This window comes from Ascaphus truei, chromosome 4, assembly GCF_040206685.1.
Source record: "Ascaphus truei isolate aAscTru1 chromosome 4, aAscTru1.hap1, whole genome shotgun sequence".
Classification (NCBI taxonomy): domain Eukaryota; kingdom Metazoa; phylum Chordata; class Amphibia; order Anura; family Ascaphidae; genus Ascaphus; species Ascaphus truei.
This window is the reverse complement of record NC_134486.1, coordinates 54,559,064-54,584,372: the sequence shown is the minus strand read 5'-3', so window position 1 is coordinate 54,584,372 and position 25,309 is coordinate 54,559,064. Positions and strand designations below refer to the sequence as shown.

General features: G+C 43.2%; 1 protein-coding gene across 1 annotated transcript in view; it reads right to left on the bottom strand.

Annotated features, from left to right (window-relative positions):
* CAMKMT (calmodulin-lysine N-methyltransferase) overlaps nucleotides 1–25,309 on the bottom strand; it is a 536,774-nt gene that overhangs the window by 491,771 nt on the left and 19,694 nt on the right. Inside the window, exons 2-3 of the mRNA XM_075595793.1 lie at nucleotides 10,828–11,003; nucleotides 568–632 (exon numbers count right to left, since the gene is read on the bottom strand). Of these exons, the coding sequence (XP_075451908.1) occupies nucleotides 568–632; nucleotides 10,828–11,003 (241 nt within the window). The remainder of the gene's footprint in view (nucleotides 1–567; nucleotides 633–10,827; nucleotides 11,004–25,309) is intronic.

Sequence of the window (25,309 nt, the reverse complement as noted above, 5' to 3'; positions counted from 1 at the left end):
AAAATAGATTTCTATTCACACTCTTTATGATGATACATCCCCTCCTTTATATTTTTCTGACATTTTCCCTTTCCTTTGCAACACCTCATTCCCTGGGAAGACTTCCCTCAGAGTTTTCAGAAACACTGCCATAATGTGTACAACTGTACATATTTATACAAAACTCAGCACATCTGCCTCCTATTTGACCTCACAGCCAAATATGCCATTCATAAAAGTTTTGCCCCAGGCATACAAATTGTTTGAGTGTATTCAGTTAGCAAGCTTTAAAGTCTCATTCCATAAGGCTTTCAGTAGTTTAATTCATTTGAATGTACCAGCTGCCTTCTACGCACAGCTACAAAACTGTCAAATCTTATGCAGATCACTCATATTTTCTCTGTGAAATAATGTGAATTTCACAATGAATGAAAAATCGTGTGCAGTGGTGGCAATATTTGGAGAGAATAAATTACAGTATATTGAGAAATAGCATAACACTTACATGTGTATATGAATTTGCACCAAATGAATAACAATTAAACATTATGTAATGCTCCTTATGAATACTTAACACAATTAACTTACACACATTCCCTGTGTTGTCGAAACTGGTAAGAATGTCAGCAACATTTAAAGCTCCGGGGTTGTGCCTGGGAAAAAAACAAATTATTACAAATTATTAGTTTTTATTGTTTGTAAATAGTTTAAAGATAGAACTTTATAATACAGATGAAACATTAACCATTAAACCAAACATTTTTTGTACTATTCTATATAACCACTAGAGGGGGTTCAGTCAACTGTCCGAAATATATATATATATATATATATATATATATATATATATATGTATATATATATGTATATATATATATGTATATATATATATGTATATATATATATATATATATATATATATATATATATATATATATATATATATATATATATGTAAATACAACTGTGCTCATCTGCATGTCTTAGGCAGGTCTGCAACCCTGCCTTTCACCATTATCACACAGCACTTCCACTGCAGCAAGGGATTCTGGGAAATGACATGCAAATGAGCACACACTGCCACTTTTTGCTTCAAAAACCATTTTATACATGGTTCCCTATAGGCTTAAGCTTGCTGCATGGTCACAGCTTTGAGCACAGCCAGGGTAAGCCTATAGGGAACCATGTTTAAAATGGGTTTTGAATCAAAAAGTGGCACTGTGTGCTCATTTGCATGTCATTTCCCAGAATCCCTTGTTGCAGTGGAAGTGCTGTGTGCTGGGTGATAATGGTGAAAGGCAGGGTTGCAGACCTGCCTAAGACATGCAAATGAGCATACAGTATATATATATATATATATATATATATATATATATATATATATATATATATATATATAATATATATAACGGTGGAGGTTTTTTGTTGCCTTTTTCACCCACCATAACTTATATATAAAACATATATATATCATAAAACATATCCACACCGGGGGAAGGACTAGCACAGATAACATTCCAAGAGACACTGTTTTTAAGTATACCGTTTGCTTGCTTCATTCATTGTAACATCGCGTGTGTGTGTGTGTGTGTGTGTGTGTGTGTGTGTGTGTGTGTGTGTGTTATGGTGGGTGAAAAAGGCAACAAAAAACCTCCACCGTTAGCATACAGCCAATAAAGAATATCACTTGTCAGCACATTCACATGTCTTAGACAGGTCCTATGTTAGGGATCCTGTCACAGTAGGGTAGATTAGATAGGGACTCAGCGGACGCTGCGGTTCCTGCTAAGAGGTTCGGATCCAAGTTGGGGTCCGCAGAGACTGTTTCCAGGTTGGGATCGCCCCTGGCGGTCCGCGTGCAAGGAGGCCGGTTGGGGATCAGATGACGCTATCCTACGACTGATCCTTTGTGAAGTCCTTGCAGGTCCGAGTGCAGGAGCACTCGGCAGGTACTCTATAAGTGCACCAACAAAGATCATAACATTCTGTTAATACATAGTGGCAGCACTGACCACGGGACAAAGGGGGTTGGGCTGTGGGCACTGTGGGGATGTTATATGGTGGTGATGTTATGAGTACAATTGTGATGTATTCTTATCGTTTATTCATTCAGTAAATCTGTTATCCTTAATACTGGTGTATGTGGTTTCTGGGTGGGTTCCTATGTTAGGGTCATTCTACATTTCCATAGAATCCTACTTAGGTGGAGGCACTGAAATCGAGACCGTTACAGAGGATTCACCCCAGGTTCTCACTAGCGGAGGCTCAGGCCTCCTGTGAGCCTGCAGGTATATGCACCACACCGGGTAACACCGTATGTTCTACGCACCCACACTATATATGCGATTGGGTGGGGTGGAATACCCGTTACAGTTAGTAACACTATATGAATATGGGTATGAATTTGGGATCACGACAAAGGGTTATGTCTAGATAACAAATGCGTACCTGCAGCAGTGGAGGGGCCGGGGAGAGAGCTTTGCATAGCACTTGCCGATGTAACTATATTTGACAAAGACAAAAGCCCTATAGGAGAGTGCGTCACAGTGTGTCGGGAAAGCCCTTAGCATTGGGAGAGGGAGGGAAGGGCAGAGAAAGGTGTTTTTTATTTTGCCGCTTATAAAAATTATGATGGCAAATTCAAAGATGCTTAAGCAAAAGTTAGAATCAAGGCTTTTAAATTGAGGCCAGAAAGGCTAACAGCAAAACTAACAAAACTACAGACATTATAATTAATTTCTCTCGTATTCTAGCTGTCAGAGATGCATATTTGCTTATTAATAAGTATTAGTAAATTGCTTCCATGAATGCCGACTCATTCACTAATCCACTAGGGGTATAGTAGAGACATTGTCCAATGCAGTATAAGAAAAGGCTCGGCGATAAATGACCAAAGTAGATTTGCAGCATTGTAGAAGTTTATTTCAGTACTACAAGCACTGAGATACAAGCAGGGGGGACACTGCTACATGTTAATCTCTCTTCAAGACACTGATCAACATTGCATGTGATACACTGTATACAGACTGACCACTCAATACTGATTAAGCACTCTTAGACCAACACCACCAAAGTTGACTTTCTGGTATTTACAGTACTGCTTTCCTGGTATTTCATGGTTTAATTTGTGTTTTATCGTATCTTTTCTTTCTATTGATCAACCAAGGCTTTTATGTGTTAATTTGTGTTCTTGTTGCCCATCCTAAATGTCCTCCCATTGTTTTAACATTACCAGGCAGGGGGGGTCTTTACAATTAGAATGTAGTTGCAGCCTTTTGGTCAGCTGTGGTGTCATAAGTGAGTTAAAATGCACATACAGTATATATACATATATACCACAACCTAATACATATTACACTGCATGCTGAATCAATGCACTCCTATCCACACTAGCTACTTACAGTATGAGCATATATATATACGTAAGAAAAGTAATTTGCAAATAGTCTAAATTAGATATAAATGTTTTTAGAATATTTACAGCAGCATTTTGTTAAGAAACTTTTACAATGCACTTCTTCCAGACGTTATTGTATATCAATATGTTTTCACACTAAAAGACTACTGGCTAATTTTACAATTAAGCATATGATCACTTCAAACCCTTGTGTCTCAGAACTCTGCATACGAGTTTGTTACTTATTTTGGGGATTGTTACCAAATGACAATATCATACCGGATGGATTGGGTTTTTTTCTTTGCCCAAGATAAATGTCAAATTGTTAAAGATAAACTATGAGATCTCACATGCAATATTTCACTAAATTAAAGTGAACATATTAACACACATGGTTCTGATTAGACTAGAGCAGATTTTAGGAATCACTTGAGCACAATTTCTTATGAAAGAATACGGGACATAATAACTAAGTAGTGTTATCGCATAACACGGCAGAAGACACTTGCGCTGCCTGTAAGATATTTTGGGAACAGCATTGCGACGTAAATATTGACCTACAAGTTATGACATTTCAGATGAAAAATATCTGAAGTGTCAGTGGAGGATGAAAGACAGGTGATTCCATTAAATATGTGTGTGTGCCAGAGCAAGGTTGCAATGCAGTATCTTCCATTCACACAAATGGCAGTTGCTGCATTTTTAACTTACATTACCTGGCCTATGGCCTTATTATATCTGGGCCATATAGTTGTTCCACTTGGACATTGGATCCCTTACTGCCGAGTAAATTGTATTAATGAATAGAAATAAAACTGACTGAAAAGGGGGAATAGGAAATAAAGAGCACTCTTAAGACCAAGCAGAGATGCAAACAAACAAAGACAGAATGTTGTATGGCAGGTAAGAGTCTGGAATCTTACTATAGGGTACAAATGGTTCATGACGTCAGCCACTTGATTACAGACAGAAAACAATGAGTGCATATAGCTCAATGAATAACAGGGTTGCACACAAGATAGAAAGTATAGAGCCGATCAACAGTTTAACCTGTCAGCTCCGGCCAGACTTTAATGAACAGTCAGACATCCAGGCCACACAAGGAGCCAATTCACATGCAACAATATGAAAGAAGTACGGGATCACTAACCAGTCTGGACAATTACAGATCTGGCAATACTCAAATCTTCTCTTGCTCATACGGTTCAACCACATGTGGCACTTGAACTGCTTCTTCCAATCAACAATGCACATTATTAGACAACTGTTTCACTTAGTAGGAATAATATAGCAGCAGGTAGGACTAAAATAACAATTTGTTTTGCTGGGGGTGCTGTACATCAAAATCAGTAACATATATACTGCACATCACCGTAATGTGAAAATGTATAAACCCAGGGCGGCTGGAACTGGGGATACGGGGGCTGCCTCGTCTGTGTTTATACGTTTTCACATTATGGAAATGTATGTATGTTACTGATTTTGCTTTTGTTTGTGATTTCACTTCATACGCTAGTGCTGGAACGCAAAGCTTCAGGTCTTGCTCTGCTGGCTGCTAGATTGTATTGGGACACTCATTAAGTGGTGCCAAACCAAACTTCCTAAGCAAGCCAAACAAATGAGAATTGTTTACTTTTGTTTTTCTCCAGCCTATGTCTATTGAATGCTACTTAGTCAAGCAAAAGCATGGTCCTTTTTTGCATGAGTATATTGACTAGTTGAAGTTTTGACATAGGACACTGAATATAAGGATGCATATTACCAGCTGCAGAATAATAGGCAGATATATTTTGTACGGGATTGTATTTTATTTAAATAGCTTTATTATTCTATATTCCGGAGGTTCAGCATACTTTAAGTAGTGTGGCAGCCTAAAGTACCCATACTTTGTGGGGAGAGAGGCCATGGCATAAGTCATGCATTCATACAAGAATGCACTTCTAAGTCTGTCAAAAAGCCAGGACACCTGATGCCAAAAGATGGAAAGGCAGAATTATCCTCCCTTTGTATATTTCGGTTGTTGGCATGGAAACTGCTGAATTGTACGCTGGTGCTCTTGACCCAATGCTTGCCTTTTCATTGTAGTAAAATGAGCATAGGGTCATGAATGCCTTTCTGTTGTTTTGCAGTAAGAGTTAGTTTTACTAAAGAAATGGCTTATCATCCTTAAAAAGCTTAAAAAAAATGTTAAAAAAATTGTTGCCAAAAGAGGACATGCCTTTTCCGATAAAAAATAATATTTGGGCACATTTGAGTAGGGTTGCTGATAAAAATGGAGCTATGTACAGAAAATCTAAAAATAATTAGAGAGGAGAGCATGAGATGCCCCAATATATGGGAGGGATAACATCATACTGTATATTTGGAGCTCAAATTCTACCGCTCAAATTTTTTGTCACTGTCTTGATAATATCATGAGCTATTAGGTCGTTTAATAATAATAGCATGTTCTTATATAGCGCTGCTTGTTTTACGTAGCACTGTACAGAGACATTTTGCAGGCACAGGTCCCTGCCCTGTGGAGCTTACAATCTATGTTTTTGGTGCCTGAGGCACTGGGAGATAAAGTGACTTGCCCAAGGTCACAAGGAGCCGACACCGGAAATTGAACCAGGTTCCCCTGCTTCAAACTCAGTGCCAGTCAGTGTCTTTACTCTTTAATCCCCTTTGGTGTTTGAGGGGTTAATGAGCTACACTTGTTTTAACAAAATACAAAATGCTGGGTTTGAAACCGATCAGTACTGTTTCTTTGGTCTGCTTACTTGGGGCAGGGGTCCATCCTGGATAGCCCACTCGAGGCGTCAACTGTTTTAATCAAGTTCTATAGACATGGTCTGGGTAGAGAAGCTTCAAATCATCCTCTAGGAGGGCCATGAAGAAAACATTTATTTAAGTCTGAGAAAAGATTTTGAAAATCAGATGTTCCCAGAGGTGTATTTGAGACCAGATATGGGATATTTCAACGTCTCTTACCAGTAAAGTATAGGTTTCCTTTTGTGTTTTCCCCTATTATTTTAAGAAGCTGTTCTGCCTTGTATCGTAACTGTATGTTTTTTGTAATACCTTTTCTGTAAACTAAGCACTGTATTTTTATATATATTAAAACATTTAATAAGTAATGCTTTGGGCTCTGAATGAACTGGTGCATGCCCTGGAGAGAGTAATCTACGCATTTGGACACAATGTTGCTACAACTGATTTTGGTGTGTAAAAGTGAATAGTTTTTTCTATAATAAACAGGGACCTGAGGCCCTGGCAAATATTAATTTGACATCTTATTTGCATACCCCATGTGTTGGCAGTGGATAGTTATGATTTGCAATTGAGTAGGGTTTAATATTAACTCACTAGTTCCTTGCGAAGGAGAAAGGTGGGGTGGCTAGAGTAGCCATGTGTATTAACCCAGGTTGCATATCTAAGTCACATGCTGTTCGTGGCGGTGGTATATTGGTTCGGATTGAGGAGAGATACAACTCATTTGAGGGACCTTTGCGGAGGTGAAGGGTGGGGCAGATTGCGGGTTTGTATTGATCCTGGATCCTGTAGAGGAGATATTGTTAATTTGACGGACCTTTGCGGAGGTGAAAAGTGGGAGCGCTTGCAGGCGTCAGTATTAACCCTTGTCCCGAATGCAGGTCGCGGGCTAGCTGGGTGCCGTAAGTGACACTGTTGAAAATCTCACAGAGGCACAGGTACATATTTATTAAGCAGTGTAATGCCATAGGACCGCTTCCAAGTAAATAGGTCGCTAGGTACCCTCTGGAGCTGGAAAGTGACTTATTGCATAGCACAGCTAAATTACTATAGGCCTCAATCTTCAGTACCATATCTTTTGTGGTTCAAAAAGTTAAAAGTAGAAAATGATCATTTTCATGAAATGCTAGCTTGATGCATAACTATGTATCAAAAGATACACAAAAAAATCAACATTACCCATAAAGAAATAAAAAATAACACTGATACTAAATCAGATTATTTAAATGTGTGTGTAAATAACCACTACACAGTAAATAAATGATAATTAAAATTGTAACTATTGTTTAAAAAAAATGTTAAAAACACCATTTTGCAGGTATTGCCAACTATGAATTTCCTACAAAATATCCAGATACAGTGCAAAAATGGTTTTGTTTACATTTTGAACCATAACTATGTATATGCAATAGCACTAGCAATATTACACTCACATATTGTTATATGCACATAAATATTATATTTTCAATGTATTCGCTTCTAAGTATCCAAACAGCACATAGATGATCCACAAGACATCTGGAATAATGTTCTCTAGACAGTAGTTGAAGGTAGAACTTTTTTTACCACAATGAGATACGTTATGTTTGGCAAAAACAAAACACTGTGTTTGAAAGAAGAACCTCATCCCAACCGTCAAGCATGGTGGTGGGAGTGTGATGGTTTGGGGCTGCTTCGCTGCTTCAGGACCTAGATGGCTTGCCATCATTTACACAACTATGAATTCTGCATTCTAGAGGAAAATGTCAGGCCATCCATCCGTGAGCTGAAGCAAAAGTGGGTCATTCAGAAAGACAATGATCCTAAACATACAAGCCGGCCTACAAAAGAATGGTTGCAGAAGAAGAAATTCCGTGTTTTGGAATGGCCTCGTCACAGTCCGGACCTAAACCACATTGAAATGTTGTGGCAGGACATTAAGCAAGCTGTCCATGCAAGAAAGCCCTCAAATGTCACCGAGGTGAAGCAGTTCTGTAAGGAGGAATCAGCCAACATTCCTCAAAACTGATATGAGAGACTGACCAGCAGTTACAGGAAATGCTTAGTTAAAGTCACAATCTCACTTTCTCTCTCACTATCTCTACTAAACATTGATAAATTGATAGCAATGCCGATTGGGTTGGCATGTTCCTACCGAATGATATGAAATTTGTGTAAAAACGGTATTCACTAACAAAAATCGCAAATTTTTTATCGTTTGGTAAAAAAAAGGCCAAATCACACTAATTTGTATTTGTTTAACGAGCAAAATGAACTTAACGCTCTACTTCGCGCCAGCAGTCTGGAAGAGCTGCACAGAGAGAAGCTGCATCTCCCTGTACAGCTCTTACAGGCGATCACGCAGTTTTAATTTTAATAACAGAGTACTGAAACAGGGGGTCTCTGGAGCTTAATCACATTAATTTCTGACGATATCTCCTGTGCGTTTAAATGACCCGGTCACGTGACACATAAGATTTACACAATGCAGAGAGATACTGGCACCCCATAGCCTGTAACAAGAGAAGCAGGGGGTCTCCGAGGCTGATATTAATGCGGTTCAGCTCTGGAGACCCCATGCTTCAATCCTATGTTATTGAAATAAATAAAAATAGCTTAATTACCTTAGCGACTAGCTGCTAAGGCAATGAAGGGGTTAAACCAGAGTGCCTGGTTTATTGGTGGTAGAGGATGTGGGTGAAGGGGGTAATGTCCCCGGATTGGTGTTTAGGCCACGCGGGAGGGGTTAACCCCTTCATTACCGTAGCGGTTATAACCGCTACGGTAATGAAGGGTTTAACTCCTACCGCAACCCACCTAGGATATCTAAACACCTACCCTGGGGCACCTACAAGCTTCACCTACCCCCTCTACCAACAACAAAGCCGTTCCTGCTATTTAACCCCTTCATTACCTTAGCGGTTAGCCACTAAGGTAATGAAGCTAGGTTATCATTTTATTTTTATTACCTAGGATTGAATCCGGGGGTCTCCGGAGCTAAAACCAATGCGGGTCAGTTCCGGAGACACCTGGATTCAATCCTATGTACAGTAAAAATAAAATAAACTCTGTCAGATGCAAATTGCGATTCCAATCTCACCACCCCAGGCGAGAATAAAATGCGAGTATTTAACCCGCGATTTGCATATCGGAGCTTTGTGATTAATGGTTATTGGCAAAAAATGCGATTTGGGGCATTTTGTCAGCTACCGCACGGCTTGTTACAGCAAGAATGCTAACGCTTGTTAAAAAGCCGTTTTAAAGCCATTTTGCCATGTTATCAAAGCTTTGTGAATTGCGTCACATGAAAAATAGCTTGAAACGTGCACTTATCAAGCGTTAAGTCACTTATCGAAGTTTAGTAAATAAGCACCTTAGTCTGTATTTACTAAAAAAAAAGCTTGTTTGTCGCTTCTCTGCCTTCCCATTTCCACTCTCTGACCACCGAATTTATCGGTTTCAATGGAGGAGATTCACGTAAGGGTGCTAAGGTGCTAGCACACATAAATTACTTTTCACTCAAATTGAATTTAAGGTGTGCTTAAGCTTAGCACCCTTTGGTGAATCTAGGCCAATGTATTCTTCCCCACCTGCACCCCACTCTCCTCCGCCCCCCCCCCCAATCCCTTATTGACCATCATATCATGCTCTCACCTTCAATGTGGCCTCTCAGCTCTCCTCACTCTCCTGTTCCACTGACCTTACCAAACATCTTCATACCTACCACTTGGCACTTTTCACACCTTTTTGCCCCATCTCAAGCTTATGATTCTCTTGAACTCGATCTTGGCTAATCTATCCTTCTTTACCGTTGAACACCCTTGATCTCTTGTACCCTGCCATAGAAAGTCCCTAATGATTTCTTCCTCCCATGCAACTGCTTGCATAATTTATCCCATTCCCCCTACCTACTAAAATTCCTCTCACCTGCCAACACCCACTCCCACGCACCCCAAAATCTTCCTTACAACAATCCCTATTAACTCCTCTTCTGAAAAAAATTCTCTCGAAGCTACCACTCTAAATATCACTACTTCATCATTTTCTTTTGCTTACAAATTCCTAGAACATCTAGTAATTTGCATAGGAGTATACATTATCAGCTACCTTGACCCTCTGCAATCAGACTTTTAACCTGCACACCCTACTGAAACAAAATCACCAAATTACCTTTATGTGGCAATATCACAAGATCGATATTCGATGTCCTCCTGGATCTATTTGCCACAGTCAGACGCCCTGTTTTTCTCTCATCCTACATTCTTCATAGCATTAGTAGAAATTTAATTTCCTGTTTTTTCTCTTCATCTATTTAGCTAGTTATTTTTCATCCTTCAATACACTGTATATTGGTCTCCTATATGGCTTGTTCTTGGACCCTTTTATGCATGCACTCATTTCAATCTCTGTGAGTTATATATTATCTATACATGTGTGTATCAAGCTTTTTTTTTTTTTTTTCCATCAACTCTGTCATGAAATTGCAGGTTATAACACTGAAGAAGACCTGCTCCAAGGTATTCTGGTTTTATTAAATAAACCCGCCAACCCCCAAACAATGTAAGAATAAAACAAGACTAAACACTAACAGAGCAGGACAGAACTGCGAAGAGTATGGTACTTTAGAAAAAAGTTGAATAATACTATAGCTGATGTATCCAGTAATTATCTTCCATTTATTTTTTATGAAAGATAATAAACCAAGTAAATAAAATTACCTTAAAGATAGACTGTACTCAGGATAAAAGATACTTGTGTACTTAAACCAAGCTTGACGGCCATCTTCTTTCGGCTCCTGTTTTCCTTCAGTCATTGAAAACAAATGAAAGGAATTAAATCTTCTGACAGATACTTTCTGCAGATTGCCATCATCCAAGTACTTCTGTTTCAACGCCTTAAAAAAAAAAAAAAAAAGGGAGACAATTAATATACTTTTACTATGCTACCGAATGGGCCATCGGAATAATAAGTTAACCACATGAACTCTTAGTCCCGTCAATAATAAATCAGTGGAATAACATATTTACGATAAATGTCGCATATATTACTATTATGGACTACATTTAATTAAAGTTGTTATATCAGAACGATAAGGTTGTTACGTAAATCATACTATTGATCGTTCTGTCCAAAAATAGTTAAGCACAATTTATTACAGATTTAGGGAGTAATTCTATATACTCTGAAGCGGGGACGTTTGGAGTAACTCCCGAGTATGTAGAATTACCCCTTAAAGTGAGATTTCTGAACAACACTATATATTCAAAAATATTGCGCTGAAAACCAACTCAATTGCACAAGATGCCACAAGAGGAAATAATTGATCATGACTATCACAGTTATTGGTGTCTGCTTACTGTAATATGATTGCAAAATGAGCTTTTTAATTACGTGGCATATTATGGTGTTAGCTTAGTTAACTGCTTTTCGGGATGCTGTGGTAGGCCTCAGTGACGTCCAAGGGAGAAGGGTTCCCCTTCTCCACTTGGAATCTCTCCTCCACCTTTATAAAAAGCTAAAATATAATTCAGATAGCACACTTATATTGTGTTGAATTAAGCTACATGCTGATTACAGCAAACCAACAGAAATTCTCTTTTAAATGGGCAATCCCTTCTAGAATCAAGTGTACTAATGGCAGTGACGTGTTTACTGGGTTACATCTGCAATTATTGATGCCTTTTTTTTTTTTTTTTACAAATATCAAAAATTCATAAGTACAGTATTTGTAAATTCTATTTTAAATCTATTTTGTAAACATGGAGCGCTGAGACTTGGGAAGGGTTTGATTTGCCCTTTTGTCTGTCATTGTTTACACGGTTGTTTTATTGCTGGCTACGTGGTATTGCACCGTTAGGGACATTTGTATTGGCTTGCTTAAAGCAAACTTGACAAAACAGTGAACACCTTTGATGGCAAGTCCTATAACTCTCTTTTATGCCAGTGAGGTCAGCTAGGCATGGATTACCAATACTTTGCTGGCAACCATAAATATGATAAGTTAATACAGTTATTACTACAGTATTTACTTTTTTTCTCGCCTTCTCCAGGCTTTCACATCTAACTTAGGGGCTAACACTGGGTGAGCCAAAACGGCTGAAATACCCCATTCAAGATTTTCACAGAATCAGTAATATTGCCTTAGTAATGTACACATAATTTACGTTGATGAATAAAAATATTGCATAGACATCACAACAATAAAAAGCTTATAAAAAATAACATCATCACTTTTGAGATCACTTCCGTGAATATGATGATGTGAATAATGACCAATAGCAGGATATCCTCTCCATAGGAAAGTAATCAGCGGGCACTGCTTGGACAAAAAATGGCAAGAAGGCTGGACTGTGCAAAAAATATAAAAGCCTTTATTGATTCCTGCCAAACATGGATAAAAAAGGCGAGGAGTCCCCCCTCAGCGCTCTGACGCGTTTCGTCCGCACAAAGTCCCTGTGCGGACGAAACGCGTCAGAGCGCTGAAAGGGGACTCCTCCCCTTTTTTATCCATGTTTGCCGGGAATCAATAAAGGCTTTTATATTTTTTGCACAGTCCAGCCTTCTTGCCATTTTTTGTCCAAGCAGTGCCCGCTGATTACTTTCCTATGGAGATGATATCCTGCTACTTTATTGCTCACAAGCCTGGAGCACGCCAACTGGAACAGACCAATGAAAGAACTGAGTACGTTTATTTCTTATTCTTAAGCACCCCAGGGGAACAGCCACTTTTAGTGCACTATTTATACATTTGAGGGGTCCCTAGCAGGTTACTTAACCTACTGGGTCAACCCTCTGTATGTTGCCAGGCTGCTCACATACTAGGGGAGAGTCAGTAGACTCATTTGGTGTTCATCATATGTGTTAACCCCTTATGGTCTGTTATCATGTTGCTGATTTAAATGGACTTCATATACCTGGAGTGAATCTCTGCAGCACAAGGAAATTTGAAGGGGCTCTACCCTTTCATGAGTGTTTCTGTAATAATGACCAATATCCTGATATTGTTGCATCAACACATTGCAGACTCGAGTCTCCGTCAACTATAGATGCAGCAGCCGTTATTTGAACACTTCATGCGTTGTATAGCTCGGAATACCCAAGTCATGGCGCGGGATTTCTTTCAACCGTACCGCCTTAAGACACGAGTGCAGGCGAGTGCAGAAACTGCCATTTTAGTGTTCTGGTTTTTAAACACCTGAAATTGACACAGTAGCACAGCACTGTACACATTACAATTCATTCTTTTCATTGCACATAAAGAAACAGAATCCATAAAATTCAAATAAAGCAACCGCGATAAACACATGTGCCTGGGGCGATTGGCCACGTTAATGCCGCGTGGAGTACAGCAGCGCACACGAAAACGGCTCCGTGATTTGCTCGAATAACGGTTGCTGCATCTGTAGATAACGGGCAGCATTGATGGCATCATACAGAAGGAACATTGAAAACCTTCAAGGTCTAACAGAGCCAGGTATTGGATGGTAAATAGACGCACATTGTACAGTATGGCATGTTAGTTTTTAGAAACTGTGATTTCCCATTCTACACTTATGATGCTTTATGGATACTCCTGACGTAGCCGGGAACTGGTGAAATGCGTTGAGTGGCTCATTCGAATCCAGGGAGAGAGAGAAAAAGATGAGTTTGCACAGAGTGGGGGAAACATCCGGGACTCATACCCAGAAATGCCGAGGCTTGACTACCAGACGCCGGCATCCACGAGAGGAGGGGCGGTGAGAGAAAAGCCTCAGATCCCACAGAGTGCACTGTTTGTTCATTATACATACTTTAAAGATCTCACTTATTGTATTATATACGTCAGACTGCAATGGAATAACATGCCACAGTTTTGGACACACGTATTTATTGGGAAAGATGTGAGTAGGATTAACTACCCCTACCACACACTCCCTTGTGCTCTAGACATACTACACCATATTTTGCCTGTCTTGTTTTTATCTTGGGTATCAAGTTGTGCTCCCTTTGATGTGGAATAAAAAACATCTTTGAAGATCTGTTGGAACATTTCTTTGGCGGGTTTCAGCAGCAACCTATGTCTATTTCATTGTCTCCACTGTTATGCACAAAGTATAAGAAAAACATATGGGGCGCAAAAATATAGAATATAAAAATGTAAAGGTTTTAATTTAATAACACAAAGATAAAATCACTCACAAAGTTAATGTAATTGAAGTGTAGTTGCCTGTAACGTAAGACCCCAGACCCTTCTTGACTCAGATGCCAATGAGCTTCTGCTTCCCCTCTGCTGTTCCTTCATACTTTTTGCAACCGAGACCTCTTTGCCGCTGGAGCCTTTAGGTGTCCTGAGGGTAGTGGGAGCTTTGTGGTGCATGTGGCGGCCCCTGTTCGTCCACAGGGGTCATTCCTGTGCTCCGTATTGGCTCCCCGCGTCCTCCAACGTCGTCCTGGTAGTCGCGGCAACAGACCGGAAGTGACATCTCCGCTTCCGGAAGTGGGGATTCTCTTCAAGCGCTTTGGTGAAAAAACTGAGCTTTGGATGCTGGCTCTATCCTTGGCTGTTTGCTTCTTTCTACTGCTTGTGCGCAGAATAGAGTGCAGAATCTGGGCTGGAGTCTGTCAGTGGTTACGAACAGCCTGTGTGTATGCTGCTGCTAATCCAATGCGTTTCCTCCACTTTCAGGGATACGTCAGGGATACAGTTGAATGGGTGAGTGACTGTCTGGGTGGGTGAGTGACTGCCTGGGTGGGTGAGTGACTGCCTAGGTGGATGAGTGGCTGACCTAGACCGGGTGGGTGCTGCTTCCTTGCCCACCAGACTCTTCCCCCCCCCCCCCTGCCCCCGATAGCCCCGCGGCTGCTGCCCGGGGCAGGAGGTAGGCTCAGGGGGGGGGGGGGGGAGGCGAGACTGGCGGGCTAATTCAACGGCTGGAGGCGGGCGCGCAGGGGAAGCCGGGTTGGCGGGCACTTTCTGATCTTAATTTTAAGTGAAACTTTTTCGTCTGTCACACAAATTGTATTTGTGACTGTTTGTAATTAAAAATCAAAACACAATTTCAGTGACAAAACACAAAAAAGTGCGACTTAGAACGCACGCGTACAGCACGAATATAGTTATAACTGTGAATTCCTCATGTGTGTGAGTCTCTGCGACTCTGCGTGCGTCTGTGTGTGTGACTGTGTGTATGTGTGCGAGTGAGTCTGTGTGTGACTTTGTGTCTGTGTCCGCACTGGGATCTCGGGGGACCCGGTTCTCTCACTCTCCCTGCCCGGTGTTACTTGCTCCTCTCCTCCCCCTCGGTCAGTCCTCTCTTAGGCCGCGTGCCTATGCGCATGCACGCCACCAGTGGTGCGCATGGGCAGAGGCCTGTGTCCGTTAGTGCGCATGCGTCCTGGAGGGGGGAGCGCGAATGTACTTGGAGGTGGACAACGGCGGTACAGCACATACGTGGCGGGGCCTGCAAGCTCCTCTTCTGTGCATGCCCTGGCTACAACCTCCGTGCAGGCTGTTATGCGCGTAACGGGCAGATGTGTGCGCCCATTAGTAGCGTTACGTTACCTTTGTTATGGTTTTTCGTTACATGGCAATGCATTTTTTCCCATGACAACCCTGTAGGTGCCCCAAAGAAGTTTCACTTCAAAAAGTCATATGTGTATACGTATATACACACACACACACACACACACACACACACACACACACAATTTGAACCACCTCCATTTAATGTGTCTGCAGTTGTTCTGGAAATGTTGCCCCAGAATTGGTTACAATATTCTAGTTAGCGCCTTCCCAACAATTAATAGCACAGGATCATTACTTTCTCTCTGGCTAACTTCCAATATGGTCTAACATTTTGTCAGTCTATCATCCCAAGCTCGTTAGATGGTTTAGTAATTTATAGATAATTCTATATGACCCCAAGGTATTTTAACTTTTTGGTAACATTAAATACAGGAAGTTTGACCAGACAGATTTCAGTTTAAGAACAAACTAAAATTATATACAATTATTTTGTTAGACAGGAAACACCAGCAGGAAGAAGTCTTACACTGAACCCGAAACAGTTGTAAAGTCAATATACACCTGAGTTCTTGGGCCCGTCCACCTACTGTAGGATGCAATTCCCTTTAGCACAGAGAGGCGGACCCCCTTGAGGATCTGACATCATTGCCAGTATCACACCGAGGCATCTAAAGAGACTGCAGACAGGCCTTGCAATCTGCATAATTGAAACCGTTTTTACCCGTATCTAACACCTGTAGGTAATTTTACATTATTTTTTTAAAGTTAGACTTTATTAGAGTGCTTCTACAGCCAGGGTCCCGCCTCCTCATTACTTTATTGGTTCTCTTATTAGGACATGGTGGGATAAGGGTTAAAGAAAACACTTGATTGATAATCACTTTAACATTCAAAGGCCCCTAAGAAATTCAACTGGCAGACTGTGTGGGATTGCACTTTTAATAACGCCATTGTGTCAAAACACTGTAATTGCCATACTGCAACTCTGTGTTACCAAAAATGGATGCTTTAAAGTCCCTGAATAAAACCAAAGAATTAAGTCACTGAAGTTGACCAGCCCAAATACTCAATGTTGTGAAACTCTTTTGGTCATTCTCCATGCTGCAGTGTGAACTCAATTTACTACAACTATCATCTATATCACTGAACCGATGTAAGATTCATAGGCTTATTCAAATAAATAAAATAAAAATAAGGCCTTCAGCAGCAGCCCTTAAATTAATTTAGAATTATTAACTGCTGTAACCAGATAATTTGGTTGGTTAGACAAATGTTTCCCAACTCCAGTCCTCGGGGAACCCCAACTGGTCAGGTCTTAAGGATATCCCTGCTCCAGCACAGGTGGGTTAATCAGCGGCTCAGTCATTTTGACTGAGCCACCTGTGCTGGAGCAGGGATATCCTTAAGACCTGACCTGTTGGGGTTCCCCGGAGGACTGGAGTTGGGAAACACTGAGACACACCCCTAAATATTTCCTTTAGAATTAGTTCAAACTTTTAGAAGCTATATTTGCAAATTGTACAATTTAATGAATAACCCCTACAGAGCTATCTTTTTTACTGCCCGAGTACACCAACAGCTGACAGTGGGATGTACCACAAATATATAAATTAGACAATATTCAGAATTAGGTATTCTGAAGTGAACTCTGTAGTTGGTTGCAGTTTTGTTTAACAGAAACAATTGGCTTTGCCATCATTAATGTATTGTTTTTTTTAATCAGTAGTCATCAATTTAATATTATGGGAGAGATTATATCCTTAAGTGTTCATGCTACAGAAAACTAGATTGTTACGTAGCAACAACACACCAGAACTGTTCGCCCAATATATTCTAAAAAGTACGTAAATGGTTTAAACCACCACTGTGGCTTCCCATAGTGAGCATTTTTTATTTATGTACATAAAAATACCTTATCATTTTCTTTTGTATAGAGCACAAGGTGTTCTACACTCTGCTACATCTTTCTTCGTGGATATATAGAGAACGTAACTGACAATGTACAAAATGTAACATTGAATGAGTGAGAAATAAATATATATATGGGCAAATGTGGTTTAACTGCAAATTGTAACAATATTTATTTAATGATGGTGCAATTCATCTTACTTGATCCAATTAATTTTTGGTGTACAAAGCCCCTTTATTTTTTTGTCATAGTTACATTTATAGTAAGCTGGCAATTACACAACTATAGCGCTATACCCCAAAACAAATATACAAAATGTTCGCAAACCATCTAATGCAGGCCTGCCCAACTCGTAGTGAGAAGGGCCGAACTGCTCCAAGGAAAAAAAAAATTGGGCCACACGGGTTAAATCATCATCATCATCATCATCATCTCTCCTCCAGCACCTCTCATCAAAATCATATCTCCCCCAGAACCCCTCACTATCAACCTTTGCGATACTCCCCATCTATCTCTCATACCCCCATCTCTCCCCCTCACCCACACAATACCCCCCCTCCACATCCCCCAGCCCATTCCATGTCAGCAGCCCCCCCCCCAAGTCAGCATCCCCCCCATGTCTCTCTTCCCTCAATATGACTCTCTCCACCTCGTCTCAATAAGCCACTCTCCCCCTCCCATCAATATGACACTCTCCCCCTCCCCTCAATATGACTCTTCCCCTCCCCTCAATATGACACTCTCCCCCTCCCCTCAATATGACTCTTCCCTCCCCTCAATATGACTCTCCCCCTCCCCTCAATATGACACTCTCTCTCCCTCCCTCAATATACACTCTCTCTCCCTCCCCTCAATGACACTCTCTCTCTCCCTCCCCTCAATATGACACGCTCTCCCCCTCCTCTCAATATGACTCTCCCCCTCCCCTCAAAATACACTCTCTCTCCCTCCCCTCAATGACACTCTCGCCCCCGCCTCTCAATATGACACTCTCCCCCTCCCCTCAATATGACACTCTCTCTCCCCCTCCCCTCAATATGACACTCTCTCTCTCTCCCCTCAATATGACACTCTCCCCCTCCTCTCAATATGACATTCTTTCCCCCTCCCCTCAATATGACACTCTCCCCCCCTGCAACTCACATCACACCCTCCCCCTGCAACTCACATCATTCTCTCCCCCCCTGTAACTCACATCACTCTCTCCCCCCCTGCACCTCACATCATTCTCTCCCCCCCTGCAACTCACATCACTCTCTCCCCCCCTGCACCTCACATCACTTCCCCCCCCTGCCCCTCACGTCAGCAGGCCACCCCCCCTCACATGTCAGCAGCCCACCCCCCCCCCTCACATGTCAGCAGCACCCCCCCCCCCTCACATGTCAGCATGTGATGGATGATGATGATGGAAATAACCATAAACATACACACCACCACCAAGCAATTAACCCTTTACAGCCTGCATCAGTAATCTAGGTGTAACCCAATCAATTAAAATGTATTTTATTGCACCATAGTACACCTAGATTACACCATGAATGAAAGTTAATAGAGAACACTCACATCACTGGAGTTGAAGATGAAAAAATTGCACCTCTACCGGATGGATAATTCTCAGCAATAATATGTGGAAAAGAAAATGAAAACATAGCACAGAACTGGAATTCCTTCTTTCTTTGTAAGCCTTTCAACCCTTTAAGCCTGGTTGTGCGGACCCTTTGATGTCTCTTTCCTCTGTGGTTGCTTGGATCCTTGCCTCTGTGGGTCCACATGTAGACCCTCCACCGGTGTACACCCCTGAGGAAGTGAGACGTCTCTCACGAAACATGTAGGGTGAGGTTTGCTATCCATTACGCATTCTTAAGTAGCTTATTTATTGATTGATACCCTTTTGGTGTGGGACTCTGTGAAACTCTATGCCAACCCTGGAACTCCTGTATTGGAGTCGCAGGGACGCAGGAGGATTACCAGGAAGTATTACTGGAGGAGGCTCTACACGTAGACCGCCCCCCACAAAAGGAAGAAATATTTAGAAGCAACCAACACCCCAAAAATCTCAAATTGTAGAGATCGTTAAAATAAATGTACAATTTTTAGATTTAAAAGCTAGATGCCTCAAAGTCAACTAGCATGTCAGATACATTTTATTTTTTTACAACAACTTTCAACAAAGCTTCAAGTGCTCCTCTACTTTTGTTGTGTTTTAGGAAATGCTCAGGGTCAGAAGCTGAAAGGCATGTCAAATCTATGTGAAGCATATTCACCAAAATGATAATCCATTACAGGCTATTCACGTAAAAAGGCCATTAGCTAGTGATAATAGCTATCACACCTTGGAGAACACCCCACCTATGCTCCTTTTCGCTTTCTGTTCCATTTAAATACAAAAGAAGTCTCTCCAATATGGTATTTGAATTGCTTCTTGTACAAGGATTTGCAGTGGCACCAATCTATTAAAAAACAAAGTGTAACGGATTAGGGGACACGCGCCTCTCAGCGGGTCCCCGTCACCTCTGGCCCCACGGCGGCTCTCTGCCCCGGTTCCCCGCTCCCTCAGCCTCTTACCTGTCCCACGCCGAGCCGTTCCTTCGCGGCGCACAGCGAATCCGCACGCACGCGACCGGGGTGCGCGCACGGCAGCCTTACAGAGGGCGCGCGCACCCGATCCTCTTACCAGCCCTCCCATGCCGCCCCCCATCGGCTGCAGGCCATTACCAGGTATCACACCCCGGTCTCCCTCCCTGCTCACCTGGACCTATCCCTGCGAGCACCCAGACAGGCCTCCGCTCCACTCCTTGCTACCATTTGCCCTCCTTCCTTTATAACCCCAGTCTGCCCTCTCAGTCGTCGCTCAGCATAGCTTCTCTGTGGCTCCTGTGTGCAGTGTCTTTGCCTAGTTCTGCTCTCTGTTGCAGCTCTTGTTCCTGTCCCTGCCCCTGTTTGGATACCCTTGGATTGATCTTGGCTCGGCTTGATTACGTTTACCTCTCTACTCCTGGACTCTGCTTTGGACCTCACTGTGCTGCTTTCTTCTGCCCCAGACCCTAGGCTCTTGGACATTAACCCTCCGACTTCTGGCACCCCGGACTCAGCAAGTATATCATTAACCCTTTTCTCACCAGGCCCGGCAACCCATCTTACCACACTCCGGGCACACAATCACTGCTGTGGGTGCGTGTTATACCCATACCCACCTCAGTACTGGGGACTGGCCAGGTCTGCGGGCATACAGGCGTTACATTATGCTGAGCCCAACAAACGCAGACCCCCCTGAGGTGGGCCAAGGTGTCACTATGGATCACTGTCAATTTTTAAGCGACCAAGTTACCGCTGTGGCGCAAAAACTTTCTACACTCTCCCTGCGGGAATCTCTAGCTGCACCGTCCCCTCATGCCCCACTACCTACGGGTAATTTGGAACCACGTATTCCACCTCCTAACCGGTATGCCGGAGACCCCCTTACTTGCCGGGGATACTTGAACCAGTGTCACGTCCAGTTCGAGATGTCCCCATCTCGGTTTCCCTCAGGTCGTTCTAAGGTGGCCTACGTCTATGCTCTGCTCACTGGCGACGCGCTCGCTTGGGCTTCTCCCCTCTGGGAACACCGATCAGACCTAACCCAAGATTATCCCAAGTTCCGGTGAGAATTTCAGCTGGTCTTTGACGCACCAGCATGTAGGGAGACTGCCGCTTCTTCCTTGTTCCATCTTTCCCAGGGTCGCAGGACGGCTGCAAGATACGCGATGGAGTTCCGCACCATCGCTGCAGAAACCCAGTGGAACGATGAGGCTCTCGCCGCGGCATACTGGCAGGGTTTGTCCGAATCCCTCAAGGATCACCTCGCAGCTCATGTTCGTCCCTCATCTCTAGAGGATCTCATTGCCCTCAGCATCCGGATGGACCAGCGCATTCAAGAGCGACGCCACGAGCGCCAGCGCCCTCGTTTTTTGTCTCCCTTGCCTGTTTCTCCTAGGTCTCCTCCCTTGGTTCTTCCTGCGTTGGACATCCCCGAACAGATGCAAATCGGTAGCCAACAGCTTCGGGCCGCTGAGAGAACAAGCCGCCGAGATGAGGGTCTCTGCTACTACTGCGGCTCCCCAGAACACCAACTACGTCATTGTCGCCTGAAACCGGGAAAAGAGAATGCCCAGTAAAGGTAGAGGGGCTTCTACTGGGTACCATTTCTCCTTGCCCCTCTTCCCCCAAAGAGCTACCGAAGAGAATCCTTCTCCCCATAACTCGTGTGTCCTAATGTCAAGGTAGAGGTTGAAGCCTTCATCGACTCCGGGTCTGGTGGCAACTTTTTGGATCACGACTATGCTTGCAATAATCAAATCCCGTTAGTCAAGAAGAAGTCGCCCATCGGCCTGGAGGCAATCGACGGCCGACCGCTCCAACCAGCCTTCATTATTTGGGAATCTATTCCCCTCACCATGACCACCGCGGATGGTCATACTGAAATCATCATCTTCGATGTCTTCCACGTCTTCCACTCCCTTACGGTCCAGGTAATTTTGGGACTGCTGTGGCTCCAGCTTCACAACCCGCGTGTTGATTGGACCAACGTACTACCGATCCAGTGGGTTCCTACCTTGGAGAAGACGGTGACACCACCCGTTACCGTGCTCGCTGGTCTCAACGCCTCTACTCCTCTCTCTTCCCTGCCAGAGGTATACCACGACTTTTCGGATGTCTTTAACAAGACTCAGGCTGAAGTTCTTCCACCTCATCGTTCGTACGACTGTCCCATCGAATTAATTCCTGGAACTACACTCCAAGTCTAAATCATATCCCTTATCTGTGCCCGAGACCGAGGCTATGGCGACCTACATTTAGGAGAATCTTAAGAAAGGGTTTATTCGAAATTCCACCTCCCCGCCGGGACCGGTTTCTTCTTCGTGAAAAAGAAGGATGGTTCTTTAAGACCCTGTATCGACTTTCGTGGGCTTAACAAGATTACAGTCAAAAACCGGTACCCTCTTCCTCTAATTTCGGAACTCTATGACCGGCTTCAGGGAGCCTCTATATTTTCCAAACTCGACCTGAGAGGAGCCTACAATCTCATCCGAATAAGAGACGGTGACAAATGGAAAACTGCATTTCACACACGTTCGGGTCATTATGAATACCTAGTGATGCCGTTCGGCCTCTGCAATGCCCCTGCCGTCTTCCAAGAATTTATGAATGATATCTTCCGGGACATTCTGGGAATCTTCGTCATCGTATATTTAGACAATATCCTCATTTTCTCCAAGAACCTGGAAGAACACATTAGTCACACCAGGGTGGTCCTCTCTCGGCTGCGTGCTAACAGCCTCTACGCGAAGATGGAGAAATGTCTCTTCCACCAATCTTCCACAGCCTTCCTTGGCTATATAATCTCCAATAAGGGTTTCACCATGGATCCTGAGAAATTGAAGTCTGTTCTGGATTGGCCGCTGCTGAATTCCCTAAAAGCCGTTCAGCGTTTCCTTGGTTTCTCTAACTACTATCGAAAATTCATCCGTAATTTCTCCACTATCGCTTTACCTATTACGGCTTTGACCAAAAAAGGTGCTGATCCTACAGCATGGTCTTCTGAAGCCATCAAAGCCTTCAAGTTTCTCAAAAGAGCTTTTGTCTCCGCTCCCATCCTTCAGCATCCGGATACATCCCTACCTTTCACTCTGGAGGTAGACGCTTCTGATATGGGAGCTGGGGCAGTACTCTCACAAAGATCCTCTTCACAAGAAAAACTCTATCCATGTGGATTCTTTTCCAGGAAATTCTCTTCGGCCGAGAGAAATTATGATGTCGGGAACCGTGAACTTTTGGCTATCAAATTAGCTCTGCAAGAATGGAGACATCTCCTCGAGGGTACCAAAGAGCCAGTAGCCATTCTCACCGATCACAAAAACTAATTATATATTGAGGGGGCTCGTCGTCTGGGATCCCGTCAAGCACGTTGGGCACTGTTTTTCCCTCGTTTCAATTACACGATTTCTTATATTCCCGGTACCAAGAATATCAAGGCCGGTGCTATTTCTCGCCAATTCTCTACGTAGGAAGGATCTAACGAATCTTCTGAGACGATTCTTCACGCAAAATATATTATTTCTGCCAATAATTTTGATATCCTGGATAAGATCAATAAAGCCCAGGTTCATATTCCTAGGAGATTTAAGGTTCCAGAAGGATGTCTGTACGCTGCTCCACGTTTTTGCCACAAGATCCTAGAGTGGGGGCATTCTTCTAGATCTGCTGGTCATCCAGGCTTCAAGAGAACAGTGGATCTTATTAAACGGACCTTTTGGTGGCCTAAAATGAACAAGGACATTTTTGATTTTACCAGAGCTTGTCAGGTCTGTGCTCAGAGCAAGTCCGCCCGACACAAACCTTCCGGCCTGCTCCTGCCTCTTCCGGAACGGCCTTGGAAGCATATTTCAATGGACTTTATTGTGGAACTTCCTAATTCTCTGGGGATGAATACGATCCTCGTGGTAGTGGACAGGTTTTCTAAGCACACACACACTTTATACCCCTCACGGGTCTCCCCAATTCAGCTACCTTGGCTGACATTTTTTCTAAGGAAATTTTCAGGTTACACGGCGTGCCACTTTCTATTGTTTCAGACAGAGGTACTCAATTCATCTCTAAATTTTGGCGAGCGTTCTCTCAAAGACTTGGCATTTCCCTTCTCTTCTCCTCGGGTTACCACCCCCAAACCAACGGCCAGACGGAGAGAATGAATCAGACCTTGGAACAGTATCTCAGATGCTTTGTGTCAGAATCTCAAGATAATTGGGTGGATCTATTACCCTGGGCGGAGTTCGCTATTAATTCGCTGAAGAATGAGTCCACGCAAGAGTCGCCTTTCTACATTAACTATGGGTACCATCCCAGCAGTCTTCCCCTCTCCTCCCGCCCTTCTGGTGTTCCTGCAGCGGATACTCACGTCTCCAATCTACAAAATTCTTGGAAAAAGATTCAAAGAGCCTTGCAAGGGTTCGTCCAAAAACAAGACGCGAGCAGATTGGCGACGTCAGATGGGCCCAGTATACATACCTGGAGACAGAGTTTGGCTATCTTCAAGAAATATCAAGCTCAAAACTCCTTCCCAGAAGCTGGCTCCTAGATTCTTGGTCCCTTCAAGGTCCTTGAACGGATCAACCCGGTAGCGTATCATCTTCCACTTCCTCCCACCATGAAGATATCCTCTGTGTTTCACGTGTCCCTTCTGAAACCCTTTGTCAAAAATGTACACTTTCCGGACCGTCCTCTGAGACCTAATCCCGTCACAATACAAGGACCACGGTAATACGATATCCAGTCCATTCTTGATTCACGTTGGTCCAGGGGCAGACTTCAGTTCCTCGTTCATTGGAAAGGATATGGCCCAGAGGAATGTTCCTGGGTACCCTGTCATCATATTCATGCTCCAGCTCTTCTCAAACAATTTCGTCGGAAATTTCCTCACAAACCTTGGGGGGGGGGGGGGGGGGAAATCGACCGGAGTCCGATCCTCAAGGGGGGGGGGGGGGTACTGTAACGGATCAGGGGATACGCGCCTCTCAGCGGGTCCCCGTCACCTCTGGCCCCATGGCGGCTCTCTGCCCCGGTTCCCCGCTCCCTCAGCCTCTTACCTGTCCCACGCCGAGCCGTTCCTCCGCGGCGCACGCCGCATTCGCACGCACATGACCGGGGTGCGCTCGGCAGCCTTAGAGGGCGCGCGCACAGCAGCCTTAGAAGGCGCGCGCACCCGATCCTCTTACCAGCCCTCCCGTGCCGCCCCCATCGGCTGCAGGCC